At 63.3% G+C, this 25,962-nt stretch overlaps 1 protein-coding gene across 1 annotated transcript; it reads right to left on the bottom strand.

Moving 5' to 3' along the window:
• Positions 1 to 1,022: 1,022 nt before the first annotated feature.
• On the bottom strand, positions 1,023 to 25,556 carry NBEAL2 (neurobeachin like 2; the record flags this gene model as incomplete). Its single annotated transcript, XM_081997011.1, is given in 56 exon segments — positions 1,023 to 1,662; positions 2,098 to 2,233; positions 2,328 to 2,476; positions 2,555 to 2,716; positions 2,793 to 2,909; positions 3,001 to 3,095; positions 3,357 to 3,529; positions 3,609 to 3,718; positions 3,834 to 3,923; positions 4,012 to 4,128; positions 4,213 to 4,310; positions 4,382 to 4,499; positions 4,596 to 4,705; positions 4,801 to 4,931; positions 5,013 to 5,153; positions 5,237 to 5,361; positions 5,448 to 5,543; positions 6,036 to 6,143; positions 6,241 to 6,374; positions 6,594 to 6,751; positions 6,840 to 6,960; positions 7,167 to 7,291; positions 7,372 to 7,529; positions 8,298 to 8,447; positions 8,657 to 8,962; positions 9,052 to 9,189; positions 10,520 to 10,679; positions 10,766 to 10,944; positions 11,023 to 11,691; positions 12,005 to 12,090; positions 12,265 to 12,424; positions 12,503 to 12,661; positions 12,804 to 12,957; positions 13,498 to 13,600; positions 13,676 to 13,835; positions 13,932 to 14,065; positions 14,618 to 14,789; positions 15,252 to 15,344; positions 15,449 to 15,531; positions 15,631 to 15,961; positions 16,045 to 16,164; positions 16,242 to 16,374; positions 16,462 to 17,033; positions 17,604 to 17,702; positions 17,840 to 17,923; positions 18,020 to 18,103; positions 18,318 to 18,424; positions 18,496 to 18,705; positions 18,708 to 18,780; positions 19,302 to 19,387; positions 20,445 to 20,527; positions 20,600 to 20,721; positions 20,834 to 20,915; positions 21,524 to 21,700; positions 21,832 to 21,920; positions 25,506 to 25,556. Coding segments are annotated over 56 exon segments (8,286 nt in total). The 3' UTR covers positions 1,023 to 1,557.
• Between the last annotated feature and the right edge of the window lie 406 nt (positions 25,557 to 25,962).

Raw genomic sequence — 25,962 nt, 5'->3', positions numbered from 1 at the left:
GCACCCGGGGTGAGGGTCCCGGTGGCACCCTGAGTGCCCAAGCCCTCCCCCTTGCCCACCCGTCTGTCCGGCGCTGCAGCCGCTCCCAGCTCAGCTCCTCCGGTGGCTCCGGTGGCCTCGCTGGTGCCTGCTCCACGTGACGCCGTGGGCACCCGCAGCCAGCCTTGGCTGGGGACAGAGGTCGCTGCCGGCCGTGGGGCCTCCCGGGGGTGGCAGGGGCAGGGGAGGACACGGGCGCCGTGGCCGGGGATGCGCAGTCTCCCCGGGACAGCGTGGGGACAGCCTGCCAGCTCCCCCCGGGCCACCGGCCGGCTATGGAGCCCTGTGCCCTTGGGGGGGATGAGGAAGGATGGCTGAGAGCCCACATGCTCGTGCTACATGTGCACAGGGCTGCTGAGACCGCCCATGCTCGTGACACATGGGTGCGTGGCTGCTGAGACCTGGCACGTTCATGACATGTGGGCACAGGGTTTCCGAGGCCTGAGGCCGCACGTGCTCATGACGTGTGTACACAGCTGCTGAGAGCCCAGCTGCTCTGTGCTTGTGACATGGGTGTACATGGCTGCTGAGACCTCACCACTCGTGACACATGTGTATGCATTTGCTGAGCCCTGACCGTGTTTTTGCCATGTAAGTACACGGCTGCTGAGCCCCCCCAACTCATGGCACGTGGGTGTATGGCTGCTGAGCTCCGTGCGCTCGTGACACATGGGTGTATGGCTGCTGAGACACCCCCCCCGATACTGAGATCCCCCCAACTCATGACACATAGTAGGTGCACAGCTGCTGAGGCCCCCCCATGCTTGTGACACACAGGTGTACGGCTGCTGAGACCCCCCCACACTTATGACATGTGTGTCTACAGATATTAAGACCCCCCCCAACTCATGACATGTAGTAGGTGCACAGCTGCTGAGACCACCCACGCTTGTGACACACAGGTGTACGGCTGCTGAGACACACCCCCCCAAACTCATGCCAGGTGGGTGCACGGCTGCTGAGACCCCCCTGCACTTGTGACATGTGTGTCCCGCCGTGGGGAGGAGGGGGGTCCCGCTGGCCCCCTGCCCACAGGGACCCCCAAAACACCGCCGGGGGGCGGGGGGGGGGCAGACATGGGCCTCGCACACGTTTATTTCCCATAGATATATTATTATTCATTTTTTTTTTCTCTGTAAAAGACCTAAAAATGGATAGAAAAAAAAAAAGTGGGGGCACACGCACGCGCACACACAGGCACGCGCACACACACGCGCGCACACACAGGCGCGCGCACACACACGCGCACACGCGCACGCCGGCTCCTGGCCAGCGGCACGGCGGGGGGGACGGACGCGGCACCCCCCTTCCCAGCGAGGGGTCGTGTCCCCCCGAACCCGGGGAGGGGGCGGCGAGTCCGCGCCCCCCGCCCCGCCGGGGGCCGGATAAGGCCACGGGCGCGGGGCTGAGCGGGCGGCGCCGGGGGGCGCGGGGGTGCCCCCCCCCCCCGTGTGTCGGCGCCGGGGGCGCGGGGCAGCGCGGGCGGGGGCGCGGGGCGGGGCGGGGGGCGGCGCCGGCCTAGGCCGGGCCCCCGGCGCGGTTGTACTCGGTCTCGCCGGCCGAGACCTGGGAGATGCGGCGCGCGGAGCGCCACAGCCGCCGGTGGAACTGGCCCGGCCGCACCTGGGCGAGGGGCCGTGAGCGCCCACCCGCGGGGCCCGGCCCCCTGCCCCGAGCCCCCTGCCCCATGCCCAGCTGCTTCTCCCCCCGCAGCCTCATCCCCGTCTTCATCCCCTTCCCCATCCTCATCCCCTCCCATCCCCATCCCCTTCCAAACACCAGCACCCCCCGCCCCTTCCCCCCACCCTCATCCCCCTCCCACTGCCCACCCCCATCCACCCCCTTCCCCCTCCGCAGCCCGTCCCTTCCCAACCCCTTCCTCATCCATCCACCATCCCCATCCCCACCCCCACCTCCATCCCCAGCCCCATATCTCCCCCCTCCCACCCCACCTCCGTCGCGAGGAGGACGAGCAGAAGTCCCCAGCAGCACCCAGCGGACACCAAGGCACGACCTCCCCCAGCCCCACCAGCACCTGGGGTGGGGGTCCATGCTCACCTCAGCGGGCTGCCCAGCCCCCACCACGATGAGCTTGCCATCCTCCAACCCCACCAAGATGTGACTCTTCTCCTTGGTGACGGACACGCTGTGGACGGGCACCCGCATGGGCACGGGGGCCACGGCCGCCCTGAGGCTGTGAGAAGACGAGCGGTGGGATGGGACCCCTTGAGCCCCTCGGGCACCCGAAGGGGGTGCTGGGGGGGGACAAGGTGGCTGGTAGCCCTCACCTCTGGAGGTCACGGATCTCCAGCCCGCACTGCATGGTCCCCAGCACCACAAACTCCTCCGTCAGGCACATGGCCGTCACCTCCTCGTCCAGCGGGACGGAGGAGAGGTGCTTCCCGTTCACCGAGTAGAGGTGCAGCGCAAACCTGTCCTGAAAGGCAGAGCAAAGAGGGGGGAACACGCACGCTGACGGGGACGAGCGGGAGGACACAGGGACACCCGGCCATACCTTCAAGCAGGCTCGTTGACCCACGGCGGTCTGGGCGACCACCTGCCCCTCTGGCCCCACGGCCAAGTGGGAGAGGATGGCGGGTGGTGAGCTCTCGCCGGGCGGCCGCAGGGACCGGATGAAGAGACCCCGGCGGATGGTGTGGATGATGATGGTGCCATCCTACGGGAAGAAGAGGACGTGGGATGGCAATGGTGGCACTGCCCACCCTGCTGCCCACCCCACCACCCCAGCTCACCTTGGAGCCCGACGCCGCCATGTCCAGCTCGGTGCTGATGGCCACACATGTCACTTCTGCGTCGTGGCCGTAAAGGACCTGGACGGGTTTGGGAGCCAAGCCGCTGGAAAACCCACCCTGGCGTTGGGGACACGGGGACCTCAGTGATCTGGTGGCAGCACCCACCAGCTCTCCTGGCCAGAGCATGGGGTAGGGGTCAACGCCCTACCTGCTGTAGGACCTGCCACACCATGCAGGTGGTGTCCCGGGACCCAGAAATGAGGTAGATGCCGCAGAGATCAAGCGCCAGGCAGGTGACAACATCTATGACACCCAGAGGGACACCATGAGGTGTTGATCCCATCCCACCACGCTGGCATCCCGACGCCGCGGGATGGCAGCAAGACGTGTTTTGGGGTGCAGAGATGCTGCTAACCCCACCCCAGCTCTGAGACGGAGCCTGGGCTGTCCCCATAAGATGGGAGAGAGGTGTCTCCCACCCGCTCACTTGTCCCCTGCCTCCCCCCACGGCCCTACAAACCCATCGGGGCATCATTGGACCTTCATCATCATCAGAGGACGTACCTATGTGCCGGGTGATGTGCCCAACGACCTTCCCTTTGGCCAGCGAGGTGACGCGGAGGCTGTTGTCCCAATGTCCCCCGCTGAAGAGCAGCTTCCCGTCGGGGGACACGGCCAGCGTGCGGGAACAGAGGTCTGCGCCGGGGGCGAAGGGGCCCTGCAGGAAGCGCTGGGTCCTGGTGGGGAGGGACATGGGATGGTGGCAGAGCCATGGGTGGGCTGGTGACACCTCCGGGGACCACATGCCTGACTTACTTTGTGTTGGAGACAGTGGGGTCTTTGGTGAAGCTGAAGTAGTTGGAGATGTTCTTGTCATAGGGCAACCAGTTGTGTGTCCCCAACAAGCCGTTGGCACTCACAGTGACCTGGGCAGAGATGGAGGTGATACAGCTCCCACCACTGGAGCGCTCCTGGGGTTCGGTCCCGGTCCCACCCTGGGTCAGGCAGCACGCACCCGTGCCACAGTTTCCCCACACTCACCAGGACATCGGGTGACCCCTGAGTGATGAAGGAGTGCGCCTGGTTCTTGGGGACCACGGCTTGCACCAGGGCCACCCCATCGCTGATGCCCTGTGAGGAGACAGCAACCAGTGGGTACCCTCCTGGCCACTACCCCCTACCCCAGGCCTGGCCAGGGACCCCCTGGGGTTGTCCTCACCTCCACAAAGAAGGACTTGAGCTGGTCCAGGTTCTCGAAGACGTTGGGCGAGCGGGTGTCGAGGCGGGCCAGCCTCCGGGCAGCGCTCTCAGCCGACAGCCGGGCAGGATGGGGCTCCTGCGGAGGTGGGGGAGGGAACCCATGAGAAGGGAGGTGGCCCCCCGAAAGGGGCTATTTTTTGAGGGTGGGGGTATGAGCTACCTTGAGCAGCTGGCAGGGCGTCTGCCCAAAGTTGCTGATGATGCCCTCCAGAGCCTTCCTCTGCGTCTCATCGGCGATGGCGTCGAGGTCCACGGCCCCTGGGGATGGGCAAGGTCATGGGGGGCCACTGGGCAGATGCCCCCCCTCACCTCCCTGCCCCACAGCTCACCCTCATAGGTGCAGTAGTAGAAGACGTTGAGGGCCTCCACGGCAGCCGGGCCTCGTTGCTTGTACCCGAAAATAAGGTCGATCCACTCGTGGAGGTGGGCTGAGACATACTCTGACTCCTGTCCAAAGATGGGGCATCAGAGTGGGCTGGGAATGCCCACCACACCCCCGGGGTGGGAGTGGAGGAGGGGTTGGTGTGAGCTCCACCATCTCACCAGGGCTTTGCGGTGCTGGTAGATGAAGTCCTCACGGGAGAGTGCCCAGCGGGGCAGCATCACGTCGCCCACCTTCTCGTTGGAGAGCTGCAGGCAGCCCAGGTCGAAGCCTGCAGGCAGAGCAGGCAGGGGGTGAGGGACACCGACCCCCACCGTGCTCCCATGGGTGCTGTCCCCGTGGTGGGGATGATGGGTGCCCCCTTACCATTCTGGTTCTCCAGGAACTCGGGGAAGTAGAAGAACTCAGGGATGAGCTCCTTGACATCCACAGGGTTCTCCATGCGGGCTTGCCATGCCGCTGGCACTGAGTGGAACTGCCGGTCCGAGCAGTCAAACCTGGTGGCACAGGACACCCGGTTGGAGCCTGCTTGTCCCACCTGATATCCCCTCCCTGGGGTCCACCCGCTGGGTGCCCACCTGCCGCTCTGCAGCTGGATGTGGAGGGTGGTGAAGGGCTCGGTGCGGATCAGGTAGTGCATGACGCCCGCCGCGTTGGAGTAGTGCGTGCCGTAGTGGAACTTGTCCACGGTGCCTGTGGGGTCCTCGAAGCTCTCATACCTGGGGGTGAGGTAGGGAGGGGTCCACCAGGAGCCAGCCAGGCGCTCCCCGCATCCCCCGTTTCTCATTTTTGGGGTACTCACTTCTCCTTCACATCTCGTGCGTGCCGCTCATTGACCACCCCGATGGGCTTGGACAGGTCCCGAAACACGGCCGGGTCGGTGAGGTCAAGGGTTTCCGAGACATAATCCCGCAGGATCCAGGGGAACTGGGTGGGGGTGGGGGTGGGAGGTGGGTGAGGCTGGGGGTGGGCATGGGCTCACTGGGGGACGGTGGGACACACACGTGGCTCACCACAGGGTACTGGGAGAGGTCATTGTAGGTGCGCCCTGCGATTGTGTTCAGCTGCATGAGGTACTCGAAGTTGGAGATCTCCCGCAGGACCCATTTCTGGAGCGAAGGGAGGGTGGCTGAGATGGGCTGGGGGGCGCAGGAGATGGGGCAGACATCCCCACCCCATGGCTGTGCCCATCCCATGGCCTTCCCTGGGTCCCAGACCATCCCTGGTCCCATAGCCATCCCCGGTCCCATGGCCATCCCCGGTCCCACGGCCAACCCTTGTCTCAAGGCCATCTTGGGTCCCACAGCCATCCTCATCCTATGGCCATCCCTGGTCCCATGGCCATCCCCACCCCATGTCTGTCCCTGGTTCCATGGCCACTCCTGGTCCTACAGCCACCTCCAACTCATGGCCATCCCTGGTCCCATGGCCATCCCCAGCCCACAGCCATCCCGGGTCCCACAGCCACCCTTGGTCCTATAGTCACCTCCCACTCATGGCCATTCCTGATCCCATGGCATCCCCATCCCATGCTGGCACCCTCCCCTTTGCCATCTGGGAAGGGGAGATAAGGGGTGGGCAAGGGCAGGGGGGGCCGGTACCTGGGTGAGCCCTGAGGCTTTCAGCAGCTCCTGGGGTGACCGGCTGCCAAAGTAGATCTGGCTGGGGGGACGCAGGCCAAGGATGCAGGAGTACACCTTGTTCCTCACCTGGGGGGACGGTGGGGAGGACGTGGAGTGGCCGGAGCCTGGGCAGTGCCGTGGCCCCGGGAGGGGCTGGGGGGGGAGGAAGGAAGGGTGCCACCACCTTTTTTTTGAAGTTGAGGAAGTAGTTGGCCTGGTCGATGAAGAAGAGCTCGAGCGCGGAGCGGCGCAGGTTGTAGCGGCGCAGGTGGACCTCGCGCAGGTGGGACAAAGGGCGCTTGAAGTCGTAGCCGATCCCTGCTGAGATGGGGGGGTGCAGAGCCCCACGGGTGTCACCGTCCACCCGGCCCCCCATTTCTGAGGCAGGGATGGGGGCCAGCATCGCTCTGGGGCTGGGAGAAGCCCACCCCAAAAGAACCAGCACCCGGCGTGATGGCTTCTGGGGGAGATGGGATGGGTGGGGGGTTCCTCACCCTGCCTTGCTGCAGGGACCCCCTGAGAAGCACATGCCGTTACCTCCCTCCGTCTCCTCCTTCTCATTGCTGCCGTCGTAGAAGTAGACGTGCTGGGTTGTCACCTCCAGGCGGCCGGGGATGACAGCCACTGTCGTGATGAGCTCGCAGTCCTCTGAGACCACCAGCTTCTCCCGCTGGTTCTGCTCTTTGGGCTCAGCCCTGGGTGACACGGGGGGTGGGGAGGAGACCCCAGTGACACCCTCAGCCTGGGTGAGCCAGCACCATGGCAGGGGATGGGAACACTCACTGGTTGTCCAGGACAGGGAGGTCCTCCTCAGCCAGTTGGTCATCTTCCAGCTCGCTCACCTTGGCCTCCTTGGCCATGGCAAGTGGGAGGGACTCGGTGGGGTTGTGGAGGTGGTCAGCTCCTGAAATGAGGAGGGGGTCAGTAGGCCCCCCCTGGTGCCCCACAGTTGGGAGACAAGTCCTGTGAAGGGTCCCCATCCCACTCCCCAACCACAACAAGGTCCATGACAGCTCCCAGCTCAACCCCACCACGTGCATCCAGCTGGTGGCACCCCTTTGCCTGCAGCATGGGGAGGACCCCTGGGTGCCCCACTCCCATCAGCCTCACCCAAGTTGTCCCGTAGGGCACTGGCCTCCAAGTGTTGGTCAAAATTCAGGTTGGGCACCAGCTTCAGCCTCATCCGGGAGTAGGTCTCAGCGCTTGACAGCTTCCAACGAACCTCTGGTGGGTTCCTGGGGGGCAGGTGGGGGTGAGGCACCCTGGGGACCCCCAGCCGTGCCACGCCTCCCTGGGGACTGAGGTGGGGGCTCACCGGTCAGCCCAGGCAGAGCGGGGCGAGGTGAGAAGGCGGCACAGGGACCGCCACTGCTTCAACACGATGCTGTGGTGGTTGTTGGCCTGCTTGAGCATGTTGGCATGCCGGGCATTTTCCGCCTTGGTCCGCTTCGCCGCCGGCTCCAGCACCAGCTCCTGCCGAGGGAGCAGGAGAGTGAAGTGACAGCAGGGCTGGGGCTTGGGGACATCCCTGAGGTGAGTAGCACGTCCACGGGGCCATGATCTCAGGGCAAGGAGAACGTCCCCAGGATGATGTACTTGGGGTGAGGAGCACATCCCCAGGATGACATCGCCGCAATGAAGAGCACATCCCCAGGATTAATGTCCCCAGGGTGAGGAGTATGTCCCTGGGGCAAGGAGCATGTCCCTAGGATGACATCCCCAGAGCAACGAGCACATCCCCAGGGATGTCACCAGAGTGAGGAGCATGTCCCTGGGGTGAGGAGCACGTCCCCAGGATGACATCCCCAGAGCGAGGAGCATGTCCCCAGGATGATATCCTTGGGGTGAGGAGCATATCCCCATGACCCCTGGGTGATGTCCCTGGGGTGAAGAGCATGCACTCAGGGTGAACAGCACATCCCTGAAACAACATCCCTGGGTTGACAAGTGCATGCCTGGGATGAGGAGCACATTCCGAGGACCATGTCCCCAGGATAAGGAGGATGTCCCTAGGACAACATCCCCAGAGCGAGGGGGGATCTCTCTAGCACACCTCCTGGATGACATCCTCGGGATGAGGAGCACATCCCCAGGATTAATATCCCCAGAGAAAGGAGCATGTCCCTAGGACAACATCCCCAGAGCGAGGGGGGATCTCTCCAGCACACCTCCTGGATGACATCCTTGGGCTGAGGAGCATGTCCCCAGGCTGACGTCCCAGGGGTGAGGAGCAGGCAGTACCTGGAACATCTTGCGGCTGGCTGCCTTCTCCTGCTCCCGCCGCTGGGAGCTGCTCATCATGGCATCGTAGCAGGAGTTCCAGAAATTGGACATGTGGTCATGGCTCTTAGCGAAGGTGTCCATCTCAAACTGGGCCATGGTGGGCTGCACCTACCGAGACAACCGGGACAAGAGGGGAGACGTTTGTAGGGCTTGGCACCCACCAACCACCATCCAGGCTATGAGCATCCCTGCCCTGGAGGTCACCCCTGTCCCAACCCGGAGGTGACATGGGGACCCCACGAGAGCACAGATCCATCTCTAAGCCTGGGAAGGTGTTCCCCCAAGAGTGATGCCACCCTATGTCCCCCGGCACCCACGTGTTTCTCGATGAAGCCCCTCCACTCTGGGGTGGTGCAGAAGAGCTGGAAGTCCTCATAGAAAGTGGGGCTGCCGTTGGTGGGAGGCAGTGAGGGCAGGAAGAGCTGTAGCTGCAGGGTCTCATAGCACTGGTCCATGAGCGTACGGATGATGGGCACCAACCAGGAGAAGGTCTCCGACTTAGCGTCCAGCGAGCGTCGCAGCGGGGTCTCCAGCTTGCCCAGCAGGTAGCAAGCCTCATCCTTTTTGGGGGCCGAGGCAGTCTGCAGCAGGCTGTGCAGCTTCACATAGGCCAGCGAGTGTAGCTGGGGGGGACATGGGACATCAGATGGGGCCACCTGCCCTGCTCCAAGGGCTGAGGTCTCACCCCGAGCCCCAGAAAAGGGTGACCCACCTGAGGGTCTTGCAGCATGATGTAGCCCACGAGGATGCGTAGACCCGTCTGGGCCATCTCCTTGAGGTCAGAGGTGCCGTTGGCCAGGTGGTACCAGACGCCCAGCTTGTCCAGCAGACTGCTCACCCCCTCGTAGATCTGGGGGGGCACAGTGAGCCCCACGCCCAGCCACGCACCCCGCATCTCTCCAGCCAGGCAGGCGCAAAGCCACCAGGTCTGTCCCCATCACCCAGCCACCCTCATCTCAGGTTTGGGTTATGGGTAGGGGTTAGGATTAGGGGTTAGGGGTAGGGTAGAGCCCCAGCTCATGAGCCTAATGACAAACTAGTTAGGGTTTGGCATGAGGGTTATGGGTTGGGGCTTAGGATATGGGTTTATGGTAAGGGTGTAGGATTAGGATTAAGACTAGGATACAGAATTGGGGTTAAGGCTGAGGTTTACAGCAAGAATGTAGGGTTAAGGTTTAGGATTAGGATTTAGGAGGTGCAGTTAGATTTATAAGTTATGAGTTAAGGTTAGGGTTTAGGGTATAGGATTAGGATTTCAGTTTACAGTAAGGTTGTAGAGTTAGGGTTAAGGGTTAGGACCGGGGTTAGGGTTGAGCTTTATGGCAAGGATGTAGGGTTAAGGTTTATGATTTGGATTTAGGAGGTATGGTTAGATTACAGGTTATGATGTAAGGTTAGGGCTTGGGGTTTTGGTTTACAGTAAGGGTGTAGGGTTAGGGTTAAGATTAGGGTTAAGTGTTAGGGTTTACGACAAGGATGCAGGGTTAAGGTTTAGGTTTAGGATTAGGACTTAGCAGGTATGGTTAGATTTACAGGTTATGAGCTAGGGTTACAGTTTAGTAACCCTAGGGCTTAGGGTAGAGGGCTAAGGGGTTCGATTTATGGTAAGGGTGTAGGGTTAAGGGTTAAGTTTCGGATTAGGGGTTAGGGTTTAGGATCGGGGTTAGGGTTTAGGATCAGGGTTAGGATTTACAGCAAGAGCATAGGGTTAGGGTTAACAGCAAGTGTTAGGGTTGGATTTACAAGGTTATGAGTTAGGGATAGGGTTTAGAGTGAGAGTTTAGCATATAGGATTAGAGTATTGTATTTAGGTTTATGGTAAAGTTGTAGGATCGGGGATAAGGGTTAGAACTAGGGGTTCGGGTATAGGATTGGTGTTCGGGTATAGGATTGGGCTTCACTGCAAGGGTGCAGGGTTAGGGTTAAGGCTTAGGGTGAAGAGTTGGGGTTTATGGCAAGGGCATAGGGCTAGGGCTAAGGTTTAGGGTTAGGTTTACGGGTTAATTTACTGGTAAGGGGTTAAGGTTATGGTTTAGGATTAAGGCACAAGTTATTTTCTAAGCTTAGGCTCAAGTGTTGCAGGTAGGGTCAGGGTTCAGGGCTAACATCAGGGGTTAGGGGTTTGCATTAGGGTTCAGAGCTCGGGTTTGAGATCAGGACCCCCGTTTGTGTCCATCCACCTTCTCGCTCCACAGGGCCTGGTTGTTGTGTCCCTCGGAGAACAGGAAGTCCTGGAGCAGCCGCAGCAGCTTGAGGGCGTTGTGGGTGAGACCGGGCAGGGCGGCCGGCCCCGACTCCCTCAGGTCCGTCAGCGCCGACTCCAGCATCATCTCCAGCAGGCTGTGGGAAAGCAGGCAGCTCCCTAGAGTGGTCCTCCCTTGGGGTGCATCCCACCAGACCCCACTCCAGACCTAGGCAGGACTCACCTACGCTTGATCTCATCGGGGGGCCGCACAAGCTCACACGCCGCCCCCAGCTTGGTGAGGACGGAGAAGACCTGCCCACGTTCCCTCCACGCCGTGTCGTCCCAGCCCTCCACCCCGCGCCAGGTCACCGAGAAGACTATGTTGGTCAGGAGGTTGCACAGCTCCTCCTCAGGCATTTGCTGCCAACGGGGAGGAAGGGTGAGAGATCCAGTGTCCAGCGTAGCCCAGGGTGGTGGGCATGATGGTTTGGGGCTCACCTGGGGGTTGCTGGTGTTGGAAACGTTGTCACTGGGCAGCGTGTCCTGGTAGCTGCTCTCATCCAGGACATTTGAGAGGCTGGAGCTCTTGCGTGCTCGCATCCCGGGGAAGGGCTTGAAGCTCTCCAGAGGTGAGGGGGTGTCAGGGCCGCTGGCAGGGGTCTGCGTGCCACTCTCGGCCGTGGTGATGGAGCTGGTGCTGGCCAGGTCAAGCCCCAAGTCAAAGGGTGAAGTGGAGAAGGGTGAGAGCGGGTGGTAGACACCATCAAAGGGAGGACCATCACCGGGGTTGGAGGATGAACGGCTGGCCCGGTCGGAGGAGTCGAAAGACTTGAAGTTGTAGGAGTGGAAGGACTTGGTGCGGCCACTGGGGGAGATGGAGTGATCGGAGAAGCCCTCGGAGAGCTCCTGGTCCGAGGCCTCGTAGCCCAGTGGCAGGAAGACGTCCAGCTCCTGCAGCTCGGCCGGCGGTGGGCTTGTCCCCTCTTTGCTGGGGGGGTCCGAGAGGCGGAGGAGCTCCAGGCAGCCCCCATTGCCCACGATGCTCAGGCTGTGCTGGCGCGACTCGTAGGATTCTTTGACGTAGAGCTTGGTGAGCGTGTCCTGCCAGCCGGCCAACCTCGCCAGATGCTTCACCATGTCCTGCTGCGCATAGATCAAGTGGAAGAGCTGCAAGAGAAAGCCGAGGGGAGACTTGACCGTGTTGTCCCAGCTCCTGGCAGCCTCGTGGCGGCTTGGCCCTTCTCCAAGGGGCAGGATGCTTGAGCTCCTCAGATCCTCCACAACCATCATGGACTGCTGGCGTTGCATCCCTTCCATGCTGGCACGTCCACGTGCCGGCAGCTCTGTGCATGGGGTGTTACCACCATCCCCATAACACCCGTGTTTGGGCACGGCTGGGTGTCCGTGGTGGCTCTGGGGAGTTAAGCCCCAGGGCGACCGCTTGGTCCCAGCCCCTTGTGACCAAGGGGCTTGTGCTCACCTTGCGGCAGATATCGAGCCGGACGGTCAGCTCGGCCCGGTGGGACAGATAAACCACGGCCACCAGGTCCTTGTAGTTGGGGGGGTCTGTGGAGAAGGAGAGAGAGCATGGTGGTGGGACAGATCCTTCTGTCCCCGAAAGCCACCAAAGGCCCCCAGCCCCAAGACCGGCTGAGCCTTGTGGGAAGCCACCAGTGATGACCCCATGGTATTCGGGATGCGTGACCAGGGCCAGCCTGGATTCGGCAGGGCATGCGGTACCTGCCCCAAGGACCTGCTCCGAGAGGCAGCGGAAGAGAAGCATGGAGCCGGGGACATCGCCGAGGCAGGCGATGAGCCCCTGGTACCCGATGTCCTTCAGCTTCAGACGGTTCTTGCTGCGCTCAGGGACCTTCTCATACTTCAGCATCTTGTAGAGGACCTGGCAAGGCAGAGAGGGTGCTGCAAAGCCCCCAGCCTCTGGGGATCACAAGAGGTTGGCGCTGGGGACCCGCCTTACCTTGAACACCCTCTCCCGCACTTCATCTGAGAACTTCCTCTGCACCAGCAGCGAGAAGAGGACCTCCACATGGCCCGGCTCAAAGAGGAAGGCAAAGAGCTGCTCCTGGGCGGGTGAGCCCTTCAGCAGGCTGTGGATCACCTCCAGCGCCCCACAGACCTGCAGGACACAGGGCCAGTTGTCTGCTGCCCTCCATGTGCCTCACCAGGACGTCAGCGGCTTCTCCCCACACCCTGCCAATGGTCTGGCAAACCCATGGCACACTGAGGTGTTTGGGGACCTAGGTGTCTTGGTGCTGTACCTGCTGCTCGTCCTGTGCCCCGGCCACATAGCTCAGCAAGCTCTGCATCTCCTCCCCAGAGAAGCTCCGGCAGAAGAAATCCTTCACCAGACTGAAGAGGGACGTCTGCACCGTCTTGATGTCATCGGTGGCCGTGGTCTTCTCCCTGGAGGTACTGATGGACAGACATGCATGGGCATTCCCTCTGCGGACGGGCACAGCCACCCTCCTGCCCCTTGTCAACCATTGACAGCATGATCCCAAATCCCACCATGGAGCCTGAGGAACTCCAGGGCAGCCTTCTGGCCAACCCTGCCCACCAGGAAATGTCCACTCCATGCATTTGGGTCTCTGCAGGGTGTGAGCACCCCCAGTGCCACGGTTGTGCAGAAATGCATTGGGTCAGACAAGAAAAGGACATCAGCTTGTTGCAGAAACCACCATGCTCTTGGTTGCTGCTGGAGAGACGCTGGGAGTGGATTTTGGGGCTGACCAGGTGCAGCTCTTGATGGAGACATGGGCACGGGGCATGGCCACGGGGAGCGGAAGGTCCTGCACACACCACCATGCTCCCACACCAGAAGATTATCCCATGAGGTGCTTGCAGGGGGGATATTGCCCCACACAAATGGTGTCTAACCCAAACCACATCTCCTGGGGTGAAGCCCACCACCACATCAGTGTTTGGGGGTCCCGGCTGCAAGTGGCAGCTCACCCGTAGTACGTCCGGATGGAGTCGAGGACGTACTGCACCCCGTACTTCTTGCGGATGCGCTGCTTGTGGTCTTTGATGACGTTGGCCAGATACTGGATGTGACCTGCAGGGAGAAGGCGTGAGTAGCCATGGAGGGCAGTTGGGATGGAGAACACCCCCAAGCACCCCCAGTTCCCACCTAAGCGGACGGCAAAGTCACTGTTGCTCCAGATGCGGAAGTCAAAGAGGAGATGCTGGTAGAGGAGGTGCAGCAGGAGCCCACTGCCCTCAGAGGCCACCTGCTCCATGAGGATCTGCGAGGCCATCAACGTGCTCATGTCCAGCAGCGGGCCAGAGACCTGCCATGGGCGAGAGGGGAGGTTTGCAGCCCCGGCATCCCCCCTGGGGAACGGTCCCGGGGACAGCGGGATGGAGCCTTCGGTAGCCCCCCACACCTTCTGCAGCAGCGCCCCGATGATGGCCGGCCCGTGGCACTGCACCAGGCTCTCCTGGTTCACCGGGTGGTTCTGGATGAAGTTCTTCACCAGTAGCAGGAAGGCGGCCACGCTGTTCCTCTCCAGCCTGCTCTCTGCAAGGCACAGGGCAGAGCCCCACCAGTGAGCCCTGTGCCCACCTGAACACCTTCCCACAGCGCTGCCGGCACCTGCCTGCATTGGGTATCCTCAAGACCCCACTGTCAACTTTCCTCTGCAAACTTTTCAGCCTGTTCTCCTGTTTCCCCCATATTTACGCAAGTGGAAACCTCTGTTGCTCTGAGCTTGGAAAGAAGCAGCTGGGTATCAGGAGAAAGCCCCTTTCACCTATGCAGGAAAAGGCTCCTGCATGAACCCAGCCCTACTATAAGACATCAGAGACTCCCACGCAAAGGCGGGCCAGAGGTAAGCAGGCTGGAGCCACCCTCATCTTCCCAGAACTGCTTGTCTATGACTAAGTGGGTCATAATAACATTAAAAGATGTCAACGGTTTCGCCATTACCCTGTAACTCCTGGTGCCTCAGGCAAGACCTCTCCTGCCCATGGTAGACACCAGCCTGGCCCAGGCAGCACCTACGTGGCAGCAGGGTTACCTCCAGCCACCCGAGCAGGTTGGCTCCTACTCCATGTCCTCGGAGGTCCTCACCTGAGGACCTGCCCAGTGGGATGAGCATGCCCTGGGCGTTCCTGGAGGATGTCAGCTCTGGTCCCACCAGGTCGTTGGTCTCCTGCTCATCCTCGGGCTCCTCTTTCTTGGACACCACTTGCTCAAGCAGGGGCAGCAGCACGCCCATCCCACCCACGCAGTTGACCACGTCCTGCCAGAGGAAGGCGAGAGGCTTTGCCGGGTGCTGTGTGGCGATGGCGGCGTAGAGGAGGAGGTTGCACGTGCACCTGGGGTCCGTCCTGCCTGCTCACGGGTTCAGCCCAAGCTGGGGAGAGCCTAGCCCTGTGGCTAGCGAAGATTGGGGTGTGCCCTGACTCACCCTACAGCACACACCTGCAACAGGTCCCCCAAAAGCACCTGTTCCCCTGCACCACTCATGGTGCCCACCTTGGATGCTGAGGACCCATGGGGCAGACAGGTCCTTAGGGGACCCATGGGGCTTGTGGGTCCTTGGTGGACGCAACACTATGTAGCAGAGTCCCTTAGGGCCCAGGGGAACCACCACGGCCATCCAACACTCCTTGGGTGTCCTGCCACTGCCCCATACCCCAGGAGGGGCCCAGCTGCCTCCATGCCATGGGGCGGATGGGCCAGGATGGACCACCCAGCGTACCTTGATGTCCCAGTTGACCACCTTGTGCCCCGTCAGCCTCCCATCCAAGCCGTGGCTGGGAGAGAGGTCCAGGCAGATGTTGTTCCTGCAGGCCTAGAAGAGAGCACCATGGGAGCATCTTCATGCTCCTGGAGATGTCACCTATGGCAGAGGGTCTACCAGTGCTGTGTCCGCCCCAGGGGGGCTGCTCTCCTCACCTGTGGGGTGTAGTACAGCAAGAGCTTGCTGCTGAGCTCCGCCAAATCCCCTTCCAGTGCAAACGGTGATGTGACATTTGGCCCTGGGGGAAGAGGACTGGGGTGAGCCAGGGCATGGTGGAGGAGACCCTGGTTGCCACCAGAACCCCTACGGATGTCCCCCACGTCCCACCCCAACGTACCCGTGCAGAAGAGCGCCTTGACCTGGGTTTGCTGCAGCGCCTCGCAGAAAATGGCCACGGAGCCTAGGTGACCCTCCAGGGAGGTGGGGCTGCCCCACTCGGTGTCCTGGCTGCCGGCCGCCGTGGTGGCCACCACCCCCTCAGTGGGGGGCTGAGTGGGGGTCCAGGAGTGGGGACCCAGAGCGGCAGGGACGGACTGGGAGCGGCCGAGCGCAGGGCGTGGGGGGAAGACCAGCTCTGGCCCGTGGGATGCCGGCAGGTGGCCGGTGGTGGTGGCACTGGTGGTGGTGGTCCGGTGGCCCGCGGAGCCGATGCAGCAGGAGGTAAAGGACTGGAAGGGAGAAGGAGTGGTGCTCAGCCCCCAGCCCCATGCCATGGGGAGGGTCTGGCTGGGTGCCGGCGGGGATCTCCCACCTCATGGAGCGAGGGGAAGCGGAGCTGTGCCGTTTTCCGCAGGTGTCCATCGGCATAGATACTAACGACGTTCTGGCCAAAGGGCCGGCGGCCGGCGACGTGGACAACATCAATGCAGTGCTGGGGGAATGGGGAGGGGGCGTCAGACGTCCCAGCATCCCCATTGCCCCCCCGATAGGAATGGGGATGATGCTCACCCAAGCCGAGTCATTGAAGGCAAACTCTGGCAACGCCACCGTCATGTAGTCCTTCTTGGTGCAGACGGCCACCACCAACACGCCGCCCGCGGTGAAGAACGCCTCAAAGCCTGTCCCGCTGGCCGTGAAGAAGCTGGTGGAGGAGAAGCAGGGTGAGGACGGTGGTGCTGCCCCTCCTCATCCTTACTGCAGCCTCCCACGTCCCTCCACTGAGCATCACCTGTAGAGCTGCCTCCTCTTCGGCCTCGCCGCTGGCTCAGGCTCCTCCTCGCTCAAGCACAACCAGGCATGGAAGGCAAAGGCACCGCCGGGCCACTTCTGGACGGCGGGCACCATGATCCCCGCCATGCCGGGTGTCAGGTCAAAGCTCTGCAGTGCCCGGGGGGGTCCCTCGACCCGTGCCATCCCCGAGAGTGCCCGGATGACGGGCGCCGCGTAGGGATGCGGTCCCCGACCCTGCTCGCGCCGCAGCAGCCGCAGCAGCTGCCGCAGCTCCCTGGGGCGGATGGAGAGGCTGCCCAACGCCCGCAGCAGCTCCAGTAAATTTTCAGAGCAGGTAGCTGGCAGCGCTGGCTCGGTGGCCAGGGCCCCCAGCAGGCAGCCCACCATGCCCGCCTTGACGCAGGTGAGGCGGCTGGGCAGGGAGGCTTCGCAGAGCCGCCGTAGCCGGCCCGAGAGGAAGACCTGCAGCTCCCAGCACGCCAGCGCCGGCAGCCAGGCCAGCAGGATGAGCAGGGGTTGCTCGTTGCGGATGGGGCGCACTGGGAAGGAGCTGTGGTCGCCCTCCACTGCCTGCCGAAACACAAGAGATGGTTGGTGCAGCCCTGACCCCGTGGAGAGGGATGGATCCTCCCCTGGCCACCCTGGCCTGGCAGCAGAGACCTTGTGCATCAGCCCCCTTGGGGACACCCGTGCATCAAGCACCTTGGAGACCTTCATGCAACAAGCATCTTGGAGACCCTCGTGCATCAAGCACCCTGGAAAGCCCCACGCATCAAGCATTTTAGAAAGCCCATGTTGGAGATACAAGTCGGAGACCCCCATGTATAAAGTGCCTTGGAGACCCTCATGCATCGAGCACCTTGGAGACCCCCCGTGCATCAAGCAACTTGGAGACCCTGCCGCATCCAGCAGTGCCAGATCAAGCAGTACCACATCAGAAAGGGCTCAAAACTCCCCAAAGCTGAGCATGACTCCAAGATAAAGATGGCCCTAGGACCCGTTGGGAGGAAGCTGATGGGAAACCAGCGGGGTGGAGAGGACTGTGGGGGCGAGGAATGGGGCTGCCGGGGGCCAAGAGCTACCACAAACTACCAGTGCCGAGGGCTTTGCTTGGAGTGGAGGAGGAGCGGGCACGCTCACCATGTTGAGGAGCTCCTGGAGCAGGCGTTGCGTGGGCTGGCCCTGGCTCCTCAAGACCTCGTAGAGGTGGGCATAGCCGATGCGCTCCTTGAACACCTCCTGCAAGCACCCGGGCACGTGGGACCCTGCACCGAGCCCCACCATGTGCTGCTTTCACCCCAGCCCACCTTGCACGGTGAAAACCCCCAAACCCATCTGCTTTTGGGGTGTCCTCTCTGCCTCTGGTCCATGCCCACCTTGGCCGAGGGCGAGTTGCTCATGATGGCAGTGAGCACCCCGACGGCGTGGACTGCGATGGCATCAGAGCTGCTGTCGAAGACCTATGGGGACATGGGCGTGGTGGGTCCACCATGAGGTTGGGGGGACACAGCCCACCACAGCCGGTGGTTTGGTTATGGGGTGGCCCCACACGATACCTGCTGGACCCCATCCCTATCCGGTGGCTGCACGGGGACCTTGTCCTGGGCTTCACCCGCCTCCCGCGAGCTGCTGAGGTAGAGCTGTGGGACACGGGGTGGGCGTCAGCCCCGGGGGAATGGCAGCCGGTGTGGGTTGGGAGGAAGAGGGAAGGGGGTCACGGAGGGTCCCCACCCTGGGCTGCACCACCGCCACCCTAGCCCAGCATTGTTTAGAGCAAGGAAGGGTGAGGATGGAGATGAGGGTGCCCAACCCCGGTGTCATCAAGGAGGGACACCGATGTGGCCACCCCGGTACCTTGCTGTTCTGGAGGAGGCGGATGATGTGCTCGAAGCAGTTGTTGCTGAGAAAGATGGCTTGGAGGACCGGCCGGTCCTCACAGCTCAGCATGGCCGGGATGGCATCTGCGGCGAGGTGGAGATGGCTCAGCGCCCATCCCACGTCCCCACACCCAGCCCCGTCCCCAGCCACCTACCCAGCATGAGCACGCGGAGAGCGATGAGGCCGCCGGCCGCCTCCGGCGCCAGGGAAGCGACGGGCAGGTCCGAATTGAGCACCCTGAAGTAACCATCCAGGAGGACACACAACGGCACGGGGCCGGCGCCGGGACTGCTGCCGTGCAGCACGTGGACCACGGCCACCACGCCGCGTAACGCCAGCTCCAGCAACCCGGGGACCGGGGGGGGCCCCCGCCGCCGCGCCGCAGCACGCCCAGCAGCACCTCCACCGCCGCCGGCGTGACGGCCCGCAGCGCGTTGGACTGTCGGGGTGGGGGAAGAGGGGCTTTTATGTCGCCTATCGCGATATAAAATCCTTTATTGAAAGCTATTAACGGCGAGCCCGCCGTCTTCCAGCGCTGACGGTTTTACCCGTCTCGCTGTACCCGCTCCTGGGTGCGTGCAAATTAATTTAAAACAACTTTCAGAGCTATTAATTAAATCCTGATTTTTAAGCATTGGGTTAATTAAAACCTATTTCTGCTCAAATTTATTCATCCAAGAAGTTTTTGTCTTCCATCCCGGGGCCGAACCGGTGATGAACCAGCAGCTTCAGCTCAACCCCCTCTTTAATTTACTTATTTTTAATAATTAATAATTTTAATTTTTTTAAAGGTGAAAACTCACTGAATTTAGATCTGGAATTTTAAATATAATTTTTAAAGGCTTTTGAAAATTAAGCGGTTTAATTCCAGCATTTCTCTTGCTTGGAATAAATAAAGCTTTGGGGTTTATCATTTGGATGATGATCCCCAATCCTCCCTCATCCCCTTCCCGGCACTACCTTGGATCCGGAGAGAATGGCCCCAAAAAGATGGAGAAGGCGGAGCTGGAGAGTTTCGGGGAGCGGCTCGTCAGCTTGGAAACTCTCTGCGAGGATGAGGAGGGAAAGATTTACTTTGAGGAGGAAGCGGTAAAAAAAAAAAAAAAGGGGAAAAAAATCCCTTTTTCTACCCAAAAAGCCAGCTCATGTGGGTGCTGGACCCCACTGGTGATGGAGAGGATGAGGATGCTCAAATTTTTTGCCGCTCTGGTTGCACCAAGGGGGGAGGTTTTGGGGTTTTTTTTGTCCTAAAAAATGGGGTTTTTTTCAAAAAGAAGGTTCTGTTTGGGGATTTACGGGCGGTTGCGTTCGTTTTAGGTGATTTTTTGCAACGCCTTTGCCTCGGAGCGGGGGGTTTTGGGGGCTTCCCTGGAAAAAAAAATCCCCTTTGCGTTGATTTTTGCAGGCTCCCCAGGTCGTGCAGGACTTAATCTCTGCTTCTGGATCCTATACCTGCCCCCACATGGGCACGTACGGGGTCCCGGGGGCGGGTATAGGATCCTATATTTGTCCTTCAGTCAATACTCATCCTGGGGCAGGTATAGGTTCCTATATTTGCCGTTGAATCATATACTGATCCTGGGGCAGGTATAGGCTCCTATATTTGCTGTTGAATCATGTACTGATCCTGGGGCAGGTATAGGCTCCTATATCTGTGGGGCAGGTAGAGGATGTCCTGGGACAGGTATAGGCTCCTATGTTTGCTGTTGAATCATATACTGATCCTGGGGCAGGTATAGGCTCCTATGTTTGCAGGACAGGTATAGGATAGCCTGGGGCAGGTATAGGCTCCTATATTTGCAGGGACAGGTATAGGATAGCCTGGGGCAGGTATAGGCTCCTATATTTGCAGGGACAGGTATAGGATAGCCTGGGGCAGGTATAGGCTCCTATATTTGCAGGGACAGGTATAGGATAACCAGAGGCAGCTACAGAATCACCCTCAAATCACCTACCTGCCCCCCGGGTAGCACATCCCCCCCGGATCCCATACGTGCTCCTGGATGCCATCCCCACCCCCGCATCCTCTGCCTGCCCCCGGACGCTCGACGCACCCCTGGACCCCATACTGACCCGGGGGGGGGCCGGGACCCCCCTTTTTACCTTGGAAGAAGGCGCCGAACTCGGGGGGCAAAGGGGCCGGGGCGAACTTGTATTTACTCTTCTCCTTGGCGCTGATGACTTCCCTGGGGAGAGAGGGGTGAAGCGGGGGGGGGGGCGGTTTTGGGGTGCGGGGGGGACGGGGGGTCCCCGCTCACCCTCCCAGCTGCCGCCGCCAGGTCCGGTAGGGATCGAAGAGGCACTCGCAGAGGTGGAGGGCATAGAGCATCCCGCTCTCCAGCTGCGGCCCGCTCCGCTCGTCCGCCCGCCCGCGCTTCAGCTGCCGGGACACCGGGAACAGGGTTAACCCCCTCCCCAAAAAATAATAAATCCTCCTCTGGCCCAGCCCCCCCGCGCCCAGGGTGGGGGTCCTGCCCCCCCCCCGCACTCACCTGGCTGGCGCAGACCCGCAGCAGCCGCAGCACCTCCGGGATGAAGCCGGGGGGTTTGTCCGCTGGGATGTTTTCCAGGTTCCTGCAGGGGGGGGGAATAAAGCATTGGGGGGGGTGCTGCATCGTCGGGGGGGGGTTATTGCACCGGGGGGGGGTTACCATGGCAGCCGGTGCCAGCCAGGGCATGTCCTCAGCTGAACCCCACCCTGGGAACGGGGCGGGGGGGGGCACAGGTGGATGGGGGTGTCCGTCCCCCGCCCGGGACGTGGGGGTGGTGGTTTCGTGGGGCTGCTGCTGCCAGGGACCCCCTTGGGTGGCAGGGCCGGGGTGGGAGGGGGATGCACTTCGGGGGGGGCGATGTGGTGTGGGGGGGGAAATACTGTGTTTTGGGGTGATGTGACGCACTTTGGGGGGTGCTGTGCTTTGGGGGGGTGCACGTCCAGGAAAGGCACCGCGGTGCTTTGGACAATACCAGTTTGGTCCCTTCAGCGACGACTTGGGGGGGGGGGGGAGCACAGGACCCAGAGATAGGGGTGGGGGGTGCCCCATCATTGCCCCCCCTCGACCCCGAACCTGGGGGCGGAGCTGGGCTGCGCTTGGGGCTGACCCGGCAGCGCTGGCGGGACCCAAACCGGGAACACCCATGGGACGGAGCGGGACCCCCCAGCGGGGCGGTGGGGCGTCACCCACCTGCAGATGATGATGAAGAACTTGAGGAGGAGGAGGGCCTGGCCCAGGCCGCCGCCGCCGCCGCCGCCGCCGCCTTCCTCGCGCGGCACCTGGGCCACGCACTGTCCCAGCCGCTGGCCCAGCGCCCGCAGCACCTCCCGCGGCAGCACCGGGATCTCCCACGCCGACGCCTCGGGCCTGCGGCGGGGGAAGAGCGGCGAGGGCGGCGGGTTGAAGCGCCGCGTCGAGGCGCGGCGGCCGACCCCCGAGCGGTTGGGGCGCGGGCGTCGCCCCCTCGCCGTGGGGCGGCACCGGGGGGAGCCCCTCACCTGCCGGGCCCCGGCGCGGGCGCGGCGATGACCTTCTCGAAGCTCATGACGAAGGCTTCCAGCCACTGCTGCAGGTAGCAGGGGTCTTTCTGTGAGGAGGAGGGGCATGGAGCCGCTGGCCAATCACATCCTGCCGGGACCACCGCCCCGGAGGTATCAGCCAATCAGAGCAGTCAACCCCCCCCCCCGCCCATCCCGGAGCCAGTGGTCGGTTGGCACTGGAGGTGCTGGCCAATCAGCACCCAGAGCAGCACAACCTGTAGAGCTGCTGGCCAATCAGCACCCAGGGCAGCACAACCTGTAGAGCTGCTGGCCAATCAGCACAACCTGTAGAGCGCTTGACCAATCAGCATCCAGAGACACACAACCTGTAGAGGTGCTGACCAATCAGCACCCAGAGCAGCAAAACTCATCAAGCCGCTGACCAATCAGCACTCAGAGCACCACAACCTGTGCAACCGCTGACCAGTCAGCACCCAGAGCAGCACAACCTGTAGAGCTGTTGACCAATCAGCACGCAGGGCACCTGCCCCCTCCAGACACCTACCAGCCAATCAGCTGGCGGCGCCGGGCACGGGCAGCGCCTGTCGCAACCCCCAGCCCAGCGGTTGTGCAACGGCGTGATTCACCCCACCCCGCGCCCGCCCCACCTCGGCGTGCCCCACGGCCCCGCGCCCCCCAGCGCAGGTCTATGGGGTGCCCCACGGCCCCGCGCAGCACCCCAGGACCGTGCCCCCCCACCCCCCGGACATCCCGCTCCCTATGGGGACCCGCTCCCCACCCCCACCTCCCCCAGGGGGACGTGGGGGGCCCCAATCACCCCCCAGCCACCCCCGGCGCCGCCGCCACGGAGCGGACCCCGAGGGGACCTCGCGCCCCTCCCAGCAGCACCCCCCAAGCCCCTCCCCGAGCCACCACCTCCCCCATTTCCCCCCACAAAACGCGCCCCCTCCGCTCAACCGCAAGCACCGGCATCTGGGGGGGCGGGTGTCCCCCCACGGGCCCCCCACCCGGACCCCCGTTACCTGGCCGGTGGGGTGCCGGCCGCCGTCCATGACCCCCGGCGCACGGCGAGGCCGGGGGTGCGCCTGTGGGGGGGTTGTTCTTATTTTACATGTCCCCCCTCCCCGGTTTTCGCCGTCGCGCTTTGCTCTTGTGCAAAGCCACCAAAAAAAACACCGACCGACCAACCACCCACCCCGGAGCATCAGGAAATGCCAAGTCACCCGCCGCCCCAACGGCGCTTCCTCCCGCCGCGCCTGGCCGCCCGGCGCGGTTTTGGGGTGCCGGGGTGCCGCCGGTTGCCCCCAGCCCCGGTTGCGGCCGCCCGACAGCTCTGGGATGCGCCAGGGATGGACGGAGTCAAGGTCACGGCGGTGACGATGGGACATGTGGGATGACGGGCGCCGGCATGCGGCGACGGGCACGAAGCTCCGGCCCAGTGCGTTTTCCAACACCACGGGTAACCGGATCGTGCCAAAAACCATGAGCCAAATCCTGCTGTCACCCCGCGCATCGGTGCAACCAAAGCTGGGGTGTGTTGAGTTTGCCAGTTCTCAGCCCCCCTCCTGCCTCACCCCAATATCCCCCCTTGCACCCACCAGCAGCCGGCGTCCCATCCCGGCGCGGTGCTCACCGGGCTGGTGCCGGCGGCCGCCCCCGCCGGTGCCCGTCCCAGCCGGTTGCCAGCTGGCAGAGCCTGTTGGGTGGCTTCTGGGCTCAGCCGGCGCGGTGCCGCCTGGGAACGTTGCGCCGGCACCTCCATCCCTCACCGGCGCTGCCGACGGCTCCGGATTCCCCCAGAAAGTGACGGTGGCAAAGCCACCAGGTTGTCACCTCTGTGCCATTGAGTCCCACGGGGTGACACCGAGGGTCCCGGCGGTGGGACCCCACTGGGGTCCCTGCCCACCCCCCCACCCCGGGCTGGCATTGGACGGCACGGCCGGTGCCATCGCCGCCACGGCACGGCCACCCCATGGGACACCCCTGTCCCCCGCCCGTGCCGGTGGCACGGTGGTGACGTGAGCTCTGCCCTATTTCAAAGCCACGACAGACAACGCGTCCGCTCCCGGCGCGCAGCCCTCGTCCCACCTGACCAGCCGGCGAGGGGGCGATGGCGGGGGACGCTGCCACAGAGGTGACACTGACCGGTGGCATCACCCGCTGGCCCTGCGTTCCAGCCTCAAAATAAGCCCGGTAGCGGGACGGTAAAAACTTGGCGTGGGCCAAGGACGCGCCGCGGCAGCCGTGTCCTTGCCGGCTGCTTGGGGACGTCACCGCGGCGAAGGCCAGCGCGGTTTTGCGGTGTGACCCGGCTGGGGAGGTGACACCGAGGTCTCGCCTCAGCCCCGCCACCTCGCAGAGGTGGCATGGCCGCCCCGTTGGTGCGGCGCGGCGAGCGGGCACGTGGTGACAGCGTGGCACGCTCACGGCGCGAGGGTGCGCGCCCTGACAGCGAGGCGGGTGTCCCCAGGCGGGAGCACGCGGCCCCGTGGTGCGGCGTTTGTCACCGAGGGAGCGCGCGCGTACCGACGGCACGGGACGTGTCCCCGCGCCAGGGTGCACAGCGCGACGGCGACGCACGCACCCCCGCACGAGCTCGTGCACCCGACGGCACGGCACATGTCCCCGGTAGGACCACGGACACCCGACAGCGCGGCACGTGTCCCTGTGCGAGTGTGAACACCGCAAAGGCACGGCGCCTGTCCACGTATGACCACGCGCACCCCGATGGCGCGGCACGCGTCCTGGTACAGCTGCGCGCATCCCATGGCATGGCGCGCGTCCCCTGCGCGAGCACGGGCACCCCGACGGCGTGGCACGTGTCCCCGCGCCGCCGTGCACACCCGACGTCACGCCCCAGGTCCCCCGCAGAAGCCCCCCCAGGACCCGTCCCACCGAAGCCGCTTCCCCCCAGCCAGGATTTCGGGGTTCCCCCCCCCCCCCGACCCCACCCCCGAGGGCGAGTGACCCCAGCCCCGCGGGTCCGGCCCGGGTGCCCCCCGCGGCACCGGCTTCCATAACGGAGCGGGGGGTTTCGGTTTCAGCGTGCGGGGGGCGGCAGCCTCCGGCGCCGGGGGGGCTGGAGCTGCTTCACAGCCCCTTTATCCCAGCACAAAAAAAAAAGGGGGGGGAGGCGCGGGGCGGCTTCGTTTTGGGGTGCGAGAAGAGCTGGTGGGACGTGGGGGGGATGAGGGGACACAGACACCGACTGTCCCCATCCCTCCTGGTGCCCCCGGGGACAGAGCGGGGTTTTGGGGCAGAAATAATCCCCTTTCACCCCAAAATCTGGTCACCCCAACGTGTGGGCACAGAAGACCCCCGGGGCGGGGGTGGGGTGGTGTCTCCTCCTGGGTCTGCCCCCCCCCCCCCCTCCCCAACCCGGGAGAGGAGAAAACCCCACAACCCGCGGACCCCGGCCACGGGGGTGCTGGGGGGGGGGTGTCTCCCCCTCAGCAGGACACCCCCCCGTCCCCCCCAATTCGTTGTCACCGCGATCGCACCAGCCCGTCGGGTGGGGACCCGGGGGGGTGGGGGGAGCCCCGGGATATGGCGGGGGGGGGTGGGGGTGTCCATAGAGGGACGTGCTGCCCCCCAAAGTGACCGGACAGGGGGAGGCGGGGGGAACACGGGTACCCCCTCCCGGGTTTGGGAGGGGGGGATGTCGGGCTCACCTTGGCGAAGTAAAGCATCCAAAGCTCGTAGAGCCGCTCCCGGGAAGCCATGCCGGGCCGGCACGGCTCGGTACGGCGGGCAGCTCCGCCCCCCCCCCCCCCCATCGCCGGGCCCTCCCCCAGGTATGGGGCGGGGGGGGGGGGCGGTGACAGGGCCCCCCCGCCCCAGTACCGGGTACCTGCTGCGGGGAGGGGGTACTCCTTCCCACCCCATTTTTCGCCTTCCCCCCCGGCAGCCCTTCGGAAGGCGAAAAGTGGGGTGGGGAAGGTAAAATGCCCCCCCCCCCCCCCCCCCAGTTATCCCCCCCAATTAAATGAGCTGAGCCTTGCACGGGAGAATAAGCCTAGCCGCGTGAAGAAGGATGATTTGGGTTATTTTACCTTTAAAACAAAATTTTTTCAAATGTATTTTTAATTTTTTTTGTGCCCCCCCCTTAAGTCCTCCCCCCCCCGTCGC

Source organism: Phaethon aethereus, assembly GCF_964289735.1.
Source record: "Phaethon aethereus genome assembly, chromosome: 2".
Classification (NCBI taxonomy): domain Eukaryota; kingdom Metazoa; phylum Chordata; class Aves; order Phaethontiformes; family Phaethontidae; genus Phaethon; species Phaethon aethereus.
Note: the sequence above shows the minus strand (reverse complement) of the source record. Positions and strands in the feature narration are given on the sequence as shown.